Raw genomic sequence first — 13,465 nt, 5'->3', positions numbered from 1 at the left:
AAAAAAAAAAAAAAAAGTAGGTAGCCCAAGGCTGACCCCAGCGAGTCACTCTGAGTCCAGTCAGAGCCCTCAAGGGCCGCCTGTGTCTCTGGTCTCACTCGGACCAGGAGGGGATCCATGCCCCTGGCACCTGCCACTGGATGGCCTGGATGCGGCGGGGTGAGGGGACAGAGCCCTCCCTTCTTCACCGGCACTGTAAAGGTCAAGGGCTTCACCTCCCAAGGGCGCGGCCTTCTGGAGTGGGGCAGGCCTTCTCCCCTCAGCCTTCAGGGTCACTGCTCTTGGGCTTCAGCCAGAGCTAAGGACAGGCTGATGGTAAGATATATTTACTTTTGAACACAGAGCCAGGTTGGGGGTGCCGCTCAGCAGCAAGTGCCCGCCTAGCGAGCACAAGGTCCTGAGTTTGATTTCACATACCAAAAAATAGAAGATAAATAAAACAGGGCCAGACTTCTACCACCAGAAAGAAAGGCCCCATGCAGGAGGGGGAGGATGGTCCTGGCCTGCTCCACCCCACTTGTGGGCAGTGCTGGCTGCCGAGTCCCACCGTCCCAGTGCAACTCCTAGGGCCAGAGCTCTGAGTCCGACTGGTGTGAGTGTCACCCAGGAGGGCGCTGAGGAAGCAGAGCCCGGCACTCCTGCCTCCTCAGCTGTACTCCAAGGGTTCTCTGGAAACCACGGACCCTCTTGGCCCTGTGCCTGGCCACTGCCCTCTGCCTGCAGCAAGCCCTTGCCAGCCTCCAGGGGGCTGTCACCTCCTCAGGGGCCTTCGTGGTGGCCTAAAGAGCAGGCTCCTTCTCAGGACGGCTCCCTCGGGCACACTGTGGCTCACTGAAGCCCTGGGCCAGGTTCCACTGAGGAAGAAACCTGCCAGGGACCCCTGCCCGGCCGCTCCTCCTCCTGGGTCCCGGGGTGGCACTGTGCCTGGCAGGTGCCTTTGCCGCCCACTACAGACCCCAGAAACAGAAAAAGCAAGAAAGGAGGCTCCTCGGTTCACGGGGTGCTGACTGGGCCTGGCTGCTGCTATCTGGCCTGGACCACAAGACCTCTCCGCTCCAGCACACACAGCAGCGAGGCCACCAGCCTAGAGCATCGTGGGCTGGGAGCCCTCGAGAGGCCGAAAGCCACATTTTTAACCTCACAACAGAGGCCTGTGCACACCTGCTCAGAGACAAGGGGCACACGAGCTCCCGTAGCTGCCTTTTGTGCCAAGCCGTGCCGGGCAGAAGCCCACACCATCTTGATGGTGTCCGCCATGGAGCTGGAAGGCTCCGGTGGGATATTTTAAGAGTCAGCCACAGGATAAAGGTGAAATGTCTGCTCACCACAAAGTGTTCCCCTGAGCCTCTCCCTTGGGAGACCCAGCTCCCAGTCGGAGGAGCAGCCAGGGACTGCCCAGCTGGCCACTTGTGCAGTAACTACGCCACATTCAGTGGACGCACAGAGTGCTACTGTGCTAATGAGGCCAGGCAGCCATGGTGCCGCATCGCCTCTCTCTCAAACAGCTGTGTGTGCGTGTGGCACAGCCGGCCGTGTCTAAGAGCGCAGGCGGCGAGGCAGAGGCCAGCGAGGGGCTCTGCGCTTCCACCCACTTCTGTTTTTACTACAGACACACAGATACCCTGAGCTGTCCAGCCTGGGCGGGGCCCCAGGCCCCCTTTTTTCCTGGTGGTCAGCCTACGGGGGGGACCCCTTCTGGGGCGCTGCCGACAACCTGGCTGTGCTTTGACGTGTTCCTTGAAGAGGTCCAGGCACAGGCTCGGAGCCTCCCGATCTCCAGCTGCACGAGGCCCTGTGCACACTGGGGAGACAAGAAAAAGCGTGTGTCGGGGAGCAGTGTTTGTCCCCACCCGGCCCCATGGCCGCCTCCAGCCTCTGCAGCCCCACGCAGGCAGGAAGGGCGCGGGGGTCCACCCAGCAGCCTCCACCCAGGGCAAGGGTTGCGCCACTGTAAGTCAGGTGGGCCTCATCCCGCTCTTTCCTTCCCTTCTCCTCCGATGAGCGTGGTCATGAAGGAACGTGAGGGAGGGACAGAAACATGGAACACGGAGACCTATGAGCGCGCAGCCCCCGGGGCCTGATGATGACCTCACCAAGAAGCTGAACAAAGCCCACGTGGTGTCTTTGCCCAGAGCCACACCCTGGCTGTCCCTGAGTGGAAGGGGGTTGCGGCAGCGAGAAGACTCGGGCCTGCACTGGCAGGGAAACCCTGGGAGCGCAGCTCCAAGAGGGCCGAGGCCTCTGGTCTCCCCTTGAGCACCGGAGGAGCTGGCCCAGTAGGCGGGAAGGCTTCTACGTGGGAAACACTGGGTTTGAGGAATTCACACAGCTTGGCAGGAGCTGAATCCACTCCGCCGCGACTCCTCCGGGAGACCGGGGCAGCTCTGCGGGCAGCGTGGCGCAGGGACTCACCTTGAGGAGGGCGGCCACCGTCTCCTGGGAGGCACCCCGCACGTCCTGCCCGTTCACGGCCAGGATTTGGTCGCCCTGGGTCAGCCTCCCGTCCAGCTCTGCGGCTCCACCCTTCACGATGTCAGAGATGAACACCCCGCTCCCGCGCCTGTGGGACGAGTTACGTAAGGCACTTTTTCCCATGGGGAAGGCCAGCATGGGTGGTCACATCAAATCTAAGACTAGTCTCCTCATGCTTTTCCCGCCTTTTTCATTTTTAGGGTTTATTTTATTTTTTTGGTGGAACTGGGAATTGAACTCAGGCCCTTGGGCTTGCCAGGCAAGCACTTATTCTACTGAGCCATCTCCCCGGCCCCATTTTTAGGGCTTAATTACACTTATTGGATGGAAGAACTTGTCTAAATTCAAGAGGTTAGAAAGTGGCGCCTGCATAGGCTCCCACTCCCTGGTCTGCTTCCCATGGAGGCCCTGTCATCTGTCCCTCAGTGCATGAAAGGACTCGAGGACATGTACCCACGGACTCCGCGCGTGCGACGGGGCCACCCCCACCTCCTCCTCGGCTCTGTTCTCTGCAGTCCCACTGCTTTCACTCAACAGCCTCAGCAAGCGACCCCTCAGTCTTGCCTGGCTTCGTTCTCATGCAAGCGTGCCACCCTGAGCTACTCCCAGCTCCAGCTGACCTTTAGCAGCGGCTGGAGCGCCCTCCTTTTCATGGCTGAGTGCCATTCCGTGGATTTCACTCAGCAGTGACCTATGATGGGGTATAGCGTATTTCCACTCTGGCTGTGGTACAGTGGCCATTAAACATCTGTCAGCATATCTTTAAGACAATTTCCAAGTCACGGAATTGGTCCTCATGTAAGGGGAGCTGAGGGCATTTAAGCTGATGAGTCTGACATACTTCACTCACCAGCGTGGTCTCAAGCACGACCATCTTCCCATGAAGGCCGTAGGTTTGTATTTCTGCAGGGCTGAGGGTGAAGTTTCTTTTCTTTTTCTTTTTTCTGGTACTGGGAATCAAACTCAGGACCTTGCATTTGCCAGGCAGGTGCTTGTACCACTGAGCTATATTCCCGGCTGGCCCTGGAATTCTTTTTGAGCTGTTATTTCTGGGACAGCTTTCTTCAACTCCACCCTGATGAGGCCATTTTTTCCTCATCTGTGTGTGAACATAGTTTTACCTGGTGTAGAGAGAGGGCTCTCCCAGCCTCATGCACGAATCTGACTGCCCTGTGCACTCCCTCACCAGGGCGTGTAGGCCTGAGCCAGGACCCAGCGCCTGACCACTCCCAGGACCCGAGAGTGGGTACAGAGAGATGACCCCTCGGGGCTGGCACTGTCCTTACCGCTTCCCCACGATGCTCAGGCCCAGCCCACGGCCGGCCTTCTTGTGCAGGTCCACTGGGAAGACCTCCAGGTTGTCCTCGTCCCGGTAATGGGCCTCATCCCGGAACACCACCAGCCGCACCTTGGGCGGGGTCTGCCGTAGCGCCACAATGGCCTCCTCATGGCTGCAGCTCCGCAGGTCCGCGCCATTCACCTGTAAGAGGGTGCCGAGTCAGCAGCCTGGGCACCTGGACAGCCCCGCAGAGCGCCGATGCGGCCCACAGCACGGCACGGGTGTCTCACATGGGCTGCGGGGTCTACCGTGGAGGAGGAGGACCCTAAGGGAGGCACTGAAGGCTCGGCTGCCCCCCGGCTCTGACGTGGCCAGGTGGTAGTGCCACAGCTCCCAAGTCCCGGCTGGGCGCAGCTGGGACCTGGCCCTCTGTGCAGAGTCCCGGGCTCTGCGCTGTGGGAGCCACCTCTGCCTCGGGCTTGGGTGTCCTGTAACCCTGCTTCCTTTTCTCTGGACTTCAGCCTAAGCAGCTCTGCCATGCTGTGCGCCAGACTTGGTGGACCCTTACAACTCAACCCCTGCAGCAGCACACGCGTCCCGGCGCACTGGCACAGTGCGTTGGATGGGGTGGGAAGGAAGGGGGACTGTGAGGGGCTCGTGGCGCTGTGCCTCTTACTGTAATAAAAGCACCTTAAGCATGCAGGGCATTTGTGGCCACCCCGCCTGCCCCACTAGCTCTCTGGAACCCATTCTTCTCACTACCACTTGCAGATGAGCAAACTGAGACAGGAGGAGGTTAAGCAACCTGGCCAAGGTCCTGCAGCCAGCAGGCTGCGTCTACCCATGTGCCAGGCCCTCTGTCTGTCCCCCCAGCTCAGGGCTCTGTCTGCCCTGAGAGTGCCAGGCACCGGTGTGGTTCAGAGACCCAGGGCTGGAAGTGGACGGGTTCCGGGGGTCTCCTTGGCTACTGCCCATGGCCTGACCATCCAACAGGGGCTGAGTCATGGGTCTGGTGCCAGCCTCCTGGGGGACAGGACCTGTGGAGCCCCTGGGGAATGGGAGTGGGGCAACCAGAGGGAAGCCTGCATCACAAGGACCAGCGCCCAGGTCCAGCCAAACACGTTAGGCTCAGAGCGAGGGACAGTTGTGTTCGCAACGCACAGGTGCTGGCTCAGTCACTGAGCCCATCACTGTGTCCCAGAGCCAGCTAATGGGACAGAGAGAGAGTGCGGCCAGGGTGCGCTGGAGTCAGTCACTTCCCCATGTTCTGACAGACAGCACGCAAGGCCACTGCGTCACTGGACTCAGGCCAGCAAGAAGAGTGGCCGCGGGCTTAAGGAGGGCTTCCAAGAAAGCAGCCTCATGACAGAAGCACTCTCGTTAGGGTTCCAGGGGCCCAAGACCGTGTGGACACATCCCTCACAGAGTGCTGGGGCTCTGAGCAGTGGTGAATGTGTCCCCTGGGCGCCCCTTGGAACACAGAGTGTGTCACAGAAGACGCCAGCCGCAGGGGTGGCTGGGAGAAGGGGCCCTTGCCTGGGTGGGAGATGGCCACTTCCGCTTGGCACTTGTGCGAGCCCCAGGGGTGCAGGTGGCAGGGGCAGCGCGAGGGGGGTCCAGCCCGTGGGGAGCCACACAAGAGACCCCATGCACCCTGAAGTCAAAGAATCTGCGCTGCACACTGAGAGCACATGTGGCTCGGCCTTTGGGAGCCGATCTGGTGGTCTGCGACTTGACCAGAGCAGTATCAGTGTGCGGAGCCCAGCGTGGCACTGCAGGATGGTTTATGGGCTCCGGCTAGCAAGCGTGTTTATATCTGTACCGTTTTACAGTGGAACTATCCATTTAAAAAACCAACAATGCTCTTTCATCTCGGTCACTGACCTGTCATCCAGACTAAGGAAGACCTGGAAGCTTCAGAGCCATGGGGGCCACAGCCAAGGCCGCCTCGGCAAGCACCGGAAGCACCCCGGAGGCCGGGCTGAAGCTGGTGGCATGCATCACCACAGGGTCAACTTTGACAAAGGTCACCCAGGTGACTTTGGGAAGGTTGATATAAGGCATTACCACTTAAAGAGGAACCTGAGCTTCTCCCCAACTGTCCACCTTGATAAACTGTGGATGTTGGTCAGCAGGCAGACACGAGGAAAGGCTGCTGCCCAAAACAGGTCGAGCAGCTCCCGTCACTGATGCTGAGTGCTTGGCTGCTACAGCGCTCTTGGGAGGGAAAAGCTCCCAAACCATCCTGTCACGGTGAAGGCCAGATTCTTCAGCAGAAGAGCCAGGGAGAATTTTAAGTTTTGGGGGGCTAGGGTCCTGGCAGCTTGAAGCCACTGGGCTCATTTGAATGCTAACAAATGGTAAAAAAAAAAAAAAAAAGCAAACAGTAATAAAAGCTGATTAGAAAGCCAGGAAGAGGGCGCTGGAGAGAGAGCTCAGTAGAATAAGCTGTGTGCCTGGCATCCTAAGAAGCTGTTCTGTGCGCAGGCAGCAAGCCAGCTCCCTGGAGCCGGGTATTTGGCGCGAACAGTGTCCTGAACTGGGCGGTGTGCTGAGGCTTGTGGAGCCCTGTAACTCGCCTGGGTTTAATTTGCAGTCAGCTGGCCTCTCCCTTAACCCCTTCTTGTCTAGCTTTCCTGCCCCTCATGATGCCTCTGCTCTCGTGCTGAGGGGCCAATGGAGCCACTGCGGCCCCGGGGAGTGAAACTTGTGATGTCACCCACCACGCCACTACCCGTGAACTGCTAACTGCTGAGACACCCCTGGGCTTCCAGGCCCTTGGTGCCCACACTGCCCACCTTGGTTCTTTCGAAAGGCTTTCACAGTTTTGCCAAACAGTTCTGTTTTTTAAAAATCTTGCAGTGTTGGGTGTCTAACCCAGGGCTTTGTCTATGCAGATGAGTGCTCTGCTGCTGAGGTGCACCCCAGCAGTGAACCCCCAAGAGCAGACATTGCGTCCGCAACAACTCGAAAACAGTGGCAGCAAAGACTGCACTTAATAAAAGGCTTTGTCAGATTAAGAAAATATTATTTATGCTGCAAGGAAAATCTTCAGAGTGTCAGAGTGTATGTTTGTGTGTGTCTACACATGCATGTTTTTAGGAGGGAAGTTAGTAAGGTATTATGGAGGTGCAAGAAAATCTATTTGCAATATTATACAGTGCTGTTGGGAATCAAAGCAATAGAACCATAAATTGCAATAATTTATAACAGTTATAAAAGTTAGAGGCAGGCGTGATGGCCCATACTTGTCAGTACTGTACCCAGGAGGCTGAGGTAGGAGGACTGCCTCGAGTTTGAGGCCAGTTTGGGCTGTACGGTGAGTTCAAGGTTGAGCTACATAGTGAGACCCTGTCTCAGAAAAACAGAACAAAGAGCCAGGGAGATAGTTTGGTGGCATAAGTGCCTGCCTGGCAAGTGCAAGGCCCTGAGTTCAACTCCCAGTACTGAAAAAAAAAAAACAACAACAACAAAACAACAACAAAAAAACACAAAAAAACCCCAAAAAACACCACCACACCCACACCCACACACACACACACACACACACCACCACCACCACCACCACCACCCCACCACCACCAATCCCCCCAACCAAGTCAATTATAAACGTTGTGTGGTGCATTTTTGTTAAGTGAGAAAGAAACCAGCAAGGTACAGGCTGGTGGGGAGACAGCAACACTAACCCTGGGGAGCGGCCAGCAAAAGAAGCACAGTCCCTGCTACAGAATAAAACTCCCAGCATGTACCTCTAGGATCTGGTCTCCGGCCCAAAGTCTTCCATCTCTGGCTGCTGCGCCTTCTTCATACACCTCATGGATGACGATAGCGCCCTGCAAAACACAGCCTCAGATTGTTTCAGACAAGCAGGAGCGCCCCTGGGTGAGCGGCCAGATGCAGCTGCGGCCCCTGTAGTCTGTTCGCCTGGGAGATGAATTGTGGGTGTCCAGGGAGTGGCAAGGGTCCCTGAAGTGTCAGCCGCATTCCTCAGCACAGGCTCTATGACCCTGGAGGTGAGCCATGGCACACCATGTGGACACGGTGCTTTATGCATGGCGCCCACGTATGGCCCGCTGTGGGTCTGGGTGCAGCTGGAGGTGGGCAAAGCTTGGGACCAGGGACTGTACCCCTTGGAATGAATGACCTTAAACCGACTCCATCATCGCTCAGTTTCTGATGGGCAGTCACGTGAGGCACCTATGCTCCCAGCAGGCACAGGGCTGCAGCTTCCCGTGGGCATGGGGAGGGCATCTCGTGGTGCCAGGGTGAGACCCAGGCCAGGCTGCGCAGCATCTCTCAACTGCTGGGTTTTTCCTACTTGAGATGGCCGAGCCCACTTCAAAGGTGGGGTCTTCTGCTCACAGCCTCTGCCTCCCACCCATGCCCAAAACATCACACCTCAGTCAGCCCACAGTGGGCAGCAATGTAGATGGCGTGCAAGAGCAGTGTGTGTGTGTGCGCGCGCGCGTGTGTGTGTGTGGCTAGCGTCTTGCCGTGCAGCCCAGGTTGGCCTGAACTTATGACGCTCTGCCTCAGCCTCCTGACTGCTGGGATCGCAGGCATGCACTACCAGGCCTGGCTTCCATCCTGTTGTTCGAGGGTTTCAAATATTTTTAAGTGCATTTATTTAATTTTATTATTCCCTGTTTTTACTTTGTTATAGTTTTTGAGATAAGGCCTTGCTATGTAGGTCAGCCTGGAGCTCATTCTATAGCCCACGCCGCCCTTAAACTCACTGTGTAATCTCTCTGCCTCAGCCTTCTGAGTGCTGGGAATACAGCAATGTTCATGCGTGGCTAAGTATTTCTTTTTATTTTTTTTTAAATTTTTAAAATTTATTTATTTATTTATAATTTTATTTTATTTATGTGTGTGTGTGTGTGGCCAGCTCAGCCCACCAGGGGGCGGGCTGGCTGGCATGTGGGGCTGGGGGATTGAACCGGGTCCCTGTGCTTTGCTAAGCTTGTTCTAAGTAGGTGTTTTAGACCACTGAGCCATCTCACCAGCCCCCAAGTATTTCTTTTAAAATGAATGCAGTACTCACTGGACAGCTCTCGCATCTGTCTCCACGCCTCTCAATCTCCCTGTCTAGAAACAGTCAGTATTGACGCCTGTCACGGGTTCTTAAGATACCTCACACATTAATTGTGAAGACAGGAAGGGTCCAAGTGCTCGAAGGCCAAGGCCTCTTCCGTCTGCTGCCTCCTAGGTTTCGTAAATCCTGCTAGGAAGAAGCCGCGAGCTAGAAAGAGTGGCCTTGGAGCCACAATCGGGGTGGACTAGGCCAGAGGCTGAGAGTCCGCAGGCAGCACGTCCAGGCAGCCGGCAGGCAGGGCGCAGGGCTCCCCAGAAAAGACTAAGGGACAGGTGTCACACTCAGTTCTGCATTTAGAGTGGAAAGCGGGCCAGGGAGATGGCTTTAGAGCCTGCTGACCAGCATGAGGTCCTGAGTTTGATCGCTGGAACTGGAAAAAAAGTGGGAAACATTTATCAATGATCTTAGAGAGGGTGCCATGTCTTTTCCGGGAAACCCCCTCCTACTAAGAACCGCCCACAAGAAAAAGAAATAGTGAAGATTTTCCTCTGAAGGAAACTGCAGCAGCGCACACGGGCTCCAGGAAGTGCTGCTCCTCGGGGCACCGTGTGGTGCTGCTGCGCTCTCCTCCGCGCTGTCCCCTCCCCATCTGGAATGCCAACACTCGGCCGCTGCACCCCGTGGCCTCTGTGGCTCCGGTCGCCCTGGGCGGTCAGCTCCACGCCACCTCTGCTGCCTCCTTCACAGGCTGCGCGATGATGCTTCGCAGAGCACTGGGGCGCAAGCAACATGGAAACCACAAACGGCAAAGCGCGGGGCTCTGTTCTGCTCACAAACAAATCATATTTCTCAGCCTTGATTCAGAAAAAGCGGAGAACACAGACGTCAGCCATTTGCAACACGACTGCTACAAAAGCCGCAGAGAGCCTGTACATCTTAACGCGCACCTTTAGAAAGAGAAGCAAATGTTCAGCATCCAGCCCGCTGGGATTCCTATGCGTCCACAGGCGGGTCGCCGCGGATCAGGGAGGGGCTGCGGAGCAGTGAGCACAGAACGGTCAAACGCACTGTGTGCGTGCACTATGTGCGTGTGCACACGCGCTTTTACGCAGTTGACTATGTAACCCACTCCGGAGCGCAAGCCCTAGGAGCACAAACTCCTGGAGTCTACAGGTAACCAGACCAAGTGAAAAGCACAGCAACAAAACAGCTAGTGTGGGGGTCACTGTGAACACATGATGGTGCCTCAAGGCCGTGAACAGCCTTCCCTTTGAAGCTCCAAAATGTGTATGCCTGAAAACGAAGTTCCTCGCCAAGTCTGACTCAGCAAGGATCGAGGCTCATCAATATGTGTGCACTTTCCATGCTGAAATATGAGTTCTTTAATTAATTAATTTATTTATTTTGTGTGTGTGTGTGTGTGTGTGTGTGTGGCCTGCTCAGCCCACCAGGGGGCGGGGCTGGCTGGCATGTGGTGCTGGGGATTGAACCGCGGTCGCTGTGCTTTTGCTTAGCTTAGGTTGTTCTAAGTAGGTGCTTTAGACCACTGAGCCATCTCACCAGCCCCTTTTATAAGGATTTTTTTTTTTTCTCCTTGAATGCCTTCAGGGCACTTTTGGCGGGCTGGAGTGCTGTGGGGATCAAACTACAGCAACCTGAGGCTGACAGCTTTGTGAAAGCAGCCACTTAAAGAACTGAGCTAGGGCCAGGCCCCCAATATGACTTCTTTAAGAAAATGATGGGCTGGGGAGATGGCTCAATAGAATAAGCACTTCCCTGGCAAGTGCAAGGATCTGAGTTCAATCCCTGGTTCCAAAAAAAAAAAAAAAAGAAAAGAAAATGATAATATTCACATTATATTTTGTAGGTCTTCATAGCTCCACCTGGTCTTTTTTTTTTTTTTTTTTTTTTTAATGTACTTGGTTGTTACAGGGCCTCACTGTGCAGCTCAGACTCGCAGTGATCCTCCTGTTCTCAGCCTCCCTAGCACTGGGATTACAGGAATGTGCCACCACGGCCGGTCTCGGTGGCTGGCTCAGTGTGCCCGGGGTGGGGCTGGCACAGCATGTGGTGTGGGGGTCGAGCCCAGTCCCGGTGATTGCCTAAGCAGGTGCTTACTCCGCCGAGCCGTCTCGCTGGCCCCACCTGGCCCTTAATGACTTAGAGTCGCACAGGCTTCTGCTCATGGCCAGACTCTCTGGGACCCGAGCACAGGAAACGCAGAGGTGCTGTTGGTGAGCATTCTGTCAGTGTGACTCCTCCGCTTCGGTTTTTTAAAATAAAGCTAAGATGGGGCTGGGGAGATAGCTCAGTGGCTTAAGCACTTGCTTGGCAAGTACGAGGTTCTGAGTTCAATTGACTGTACCAAAATAAATAAATAAATAAATAAATAAAAAATAAAGCTAAGGTAATGAGATGTTTTGTATAAAAATATATGACCTAGGGGCCAGGGAGATAGCTCAGTGGAATAAGCGCTTCCCTGGCAAGCGCAAGTACCTGAGTTCAATCCCTGGTTCCACCAAAAAAAAAAAAAAAAAAAAAAAAAGGGAACTTGGAATGAAACGACAATGCTCCTAAACCCGAGGTTCCTAGGCCTTCTCATTAAGAACATACACATTTTACACTGTGTCCCAACAGCCCACTGACCTTCTCACAATGGTCTAATTCCAAAGTATACAGACAAAGCTAGTGTGCTAGTCTGTTTTTCTTCCACAAAGAGAGTCCAGAACCAGGAGGGTTTATATTTAAAAACTTCCCAGGGCTGGGGAGATGGCTCAGTGGAATAAGCGCTTCCCTGGCAAGCGCAAGGGCCTGAGTTCAATCCCCAGTTCTGCCAAAACAACAACAACAACAACAACACCTTCCCAAACACCATAATAAGCACAGCCACTCACAAAGTGCAGCCCCCGCAGCCCTGAGGCCTTGCTCCCTGGTGAACAGGCTCACACAGCAGGAGGAACCCCAGGAATTCCGGGCTCTAGGAGGTTTGTGAGATGTCAGCACACAGGGAGAGCATCTGCACGGTCACGGCATCTAGAAAGAGCACTATTCGTAGATGTTCCTCATTCCCAGGAGCAAAGCTAAGGCGCGCCATCATCCACGCCCAGGAGCGGCTCGGCCTTGGGCAGCACACTCAGCCCCAGGGCCCCTTTGAATTCCTCTTGAAATAATGCGAAATGTGTGCCTCACTGTGCCCCTGGGGGCGCCCAAGTCACTTCCCCTTTGTATTTTCCCGTAGTTCTGGGACTGAGGACATTTGCTGAGCCAACGTCCAGCCCTTCTGCTCAGTGGGAGACGCGGTCTCACCAGGTGGCCCAGGCACGCACCGCGTGCCCAGCTCTGAGCTCCCTCTCCTCCTCTTCTCTCCCCTCCCGCCCCTCTTCTCTTCTCTTCTTTCTGTTCTGGCTGATAGGCATCCCCTGAAGCATCAGGCCACCACTGGTGGGCCTTCTCATGGGTGACTAGATTATGGGCTCATAGCTGACCTGCAGGTGGCCAGCGGCGTCTGGTCAGAGGAGGTGGCCACTGCCTGGGCGCGGCCTGGACACGTCACCTCCCTTCCAGCTCCCCCTGGTCGGGCCTAGTGAGCCCCTTACCGGCTCTAGCCATAGACCCTGTTGGGGCTGACACCTCTGCAACATAAGCCCAAGTGAACCTCCTCCTGAAGCCATGGGCGTCAGGTGTTTGGTCCCAGCAGCGTGGCAAGTGACTTCTCCCACACAGGCCTGTTGTTCCCTTTCTTTATATTTTGCCCCCAAACGTATTCAGCCCCTTACATCACAACGTTTGTTTTTCCACTTGTGAGAGTAATAAGGAACTAGAAATCAGACTGCGATGGTCGTCAGCTCTCTGTGCGCACAGCCATCTGCCACATCTGTTGGGCCCGAGTTAGCCCTGGTCACTCTACCGAGCCATCTTTTACCCAGAACGCCTTGTTTCTTGGGTGATGGAAGAGCAGAGGCTCTGGGACACTGTGGGCCTGTGGTGCACATTTACGCGGACTGCCACTGTTAGACTTAAGAGGGGGACAGAGAGGTGCTGCTCCAGGCTGGAAGAGGACACTGGGGAAGGGAGCAGCAGAGACCCTCAAGGAAGGTCTGCGGCTGCTCCTCTTTTCCCCTCTCCTCTGTCCTCCCCTCCTCTCCCTCCCCTGCCTTTTTCTCTGCCACCCTCTTTCTCCCTCAGAGTCAGCCAAACATAGACTGAAACTGTGAACCAAAAGCCCTCTCTTCCTTTACACTACAGGCACTTGGTAATCTGTCCCTGGCTTAAGTGACCAGGGCTGACTTTGGTGCCCGACAAATGTGGCTGTGGCTGTCCTTAGATGTTTCTGGAACCTTTGGAACAGTGTGCAGGAATAGACCAGAATGCTGATTCACAGGTGGGGGTAAAGACCAGGCTTGGGGTTCAGCTGCGAAGAAGGAGCCCATTCACATTGGACTCCAGACCATGTGTGTTAAGCCCTGTAAGGAAATCTGTCTCCCTTTTGCCCATGTCCTAAGACTTTACAGGAGACTGAGATTAAAGGTGGTGAAATAATTAATTTAGGGAGGCAATTTCAAGGCAGCCCGAAATTCAGGCTGCAACACGGGCACCATTAGCTAGGTCTACCCCAGAATCAAGAACAAGCTACATAGCTGAGCAATTGCAAAAGTTTTCAGTTTTACTAGAAATGGAGC

The 13,465-nt window shown here is 55.3% G+C and overlaps 2 protein-coding genes across 2 annotated transcripts in view; both read right to left on the bottom strand.

Annotated features, from left to right (window-relative positions):
* LOC111817411 (inaD-like protein) overlaps positions 1–3,379 on the bottom strand; it is a 17,316-nt gene extending 13,937 nt beyond the window's left edge. Inside the window, exons 1-3 of the mRNA XM_023718301.1 lie at positions 3,323–3,379; positions 2,413–2,560; positions 1,715–1,801 (exon numbers count right to left, since the gene is read on the bottom strand). Coding sequence (XP_023574069.1) covers positions 1,715–1,801; positions 2,413–2,560; positions 3,323–3,354 — 267 coding nt within the window. The 5' untranslated portion in view covers positions 3,355–3,379. The remainder of the gene's footprint in view (positions 1–1,714; positions 1,802–2,412; positions 2,561–3,322) is intronic.
* Positions 3,380–3,754: 375 nt separating this feature from the next.
* Positions 3,755–13,465, bottom strand: part of Patj (PATJ, crumbs cell polarity complex component) — a 203,310-nt gene continuing 193,599 nt past the window's right edge. The window contains exons 35-36 of the mRNA XM_023718315.1: positions 7,501–7,584; positions 3,755–3,952 (exon numbers count right to left, since the gene is read on the bottom strand). Coding sequence (XP_023574083.1) covers positions 3,755–3,952; positions 7,501–7,584 — 282 coding nt within the window. The remainder of the gene's footprint in view (positions 3,953–7,500; positions 7,585–13,465) is intronic.

Source organism: Octodon degus, unplaced genomic scaffold (genome assembly GCF_000260255.1).
Source record: "Octodon degus isolate 3935 unplaced genomic scaffold, OctDeg1.0 scaffold00057, whole genome shotgun sequence".
Lineage (NCBI taxonomy): Eukaryota > Metazoa > Chordata > Mammalia > Rodentia > Octodontidae > Octodon > Octodon degus.
The sequence above is the reverse complement of the archived record's forward strand: the minus strand, read 5'-3'. Positions and strand labels throughout refer to the sequence as shown.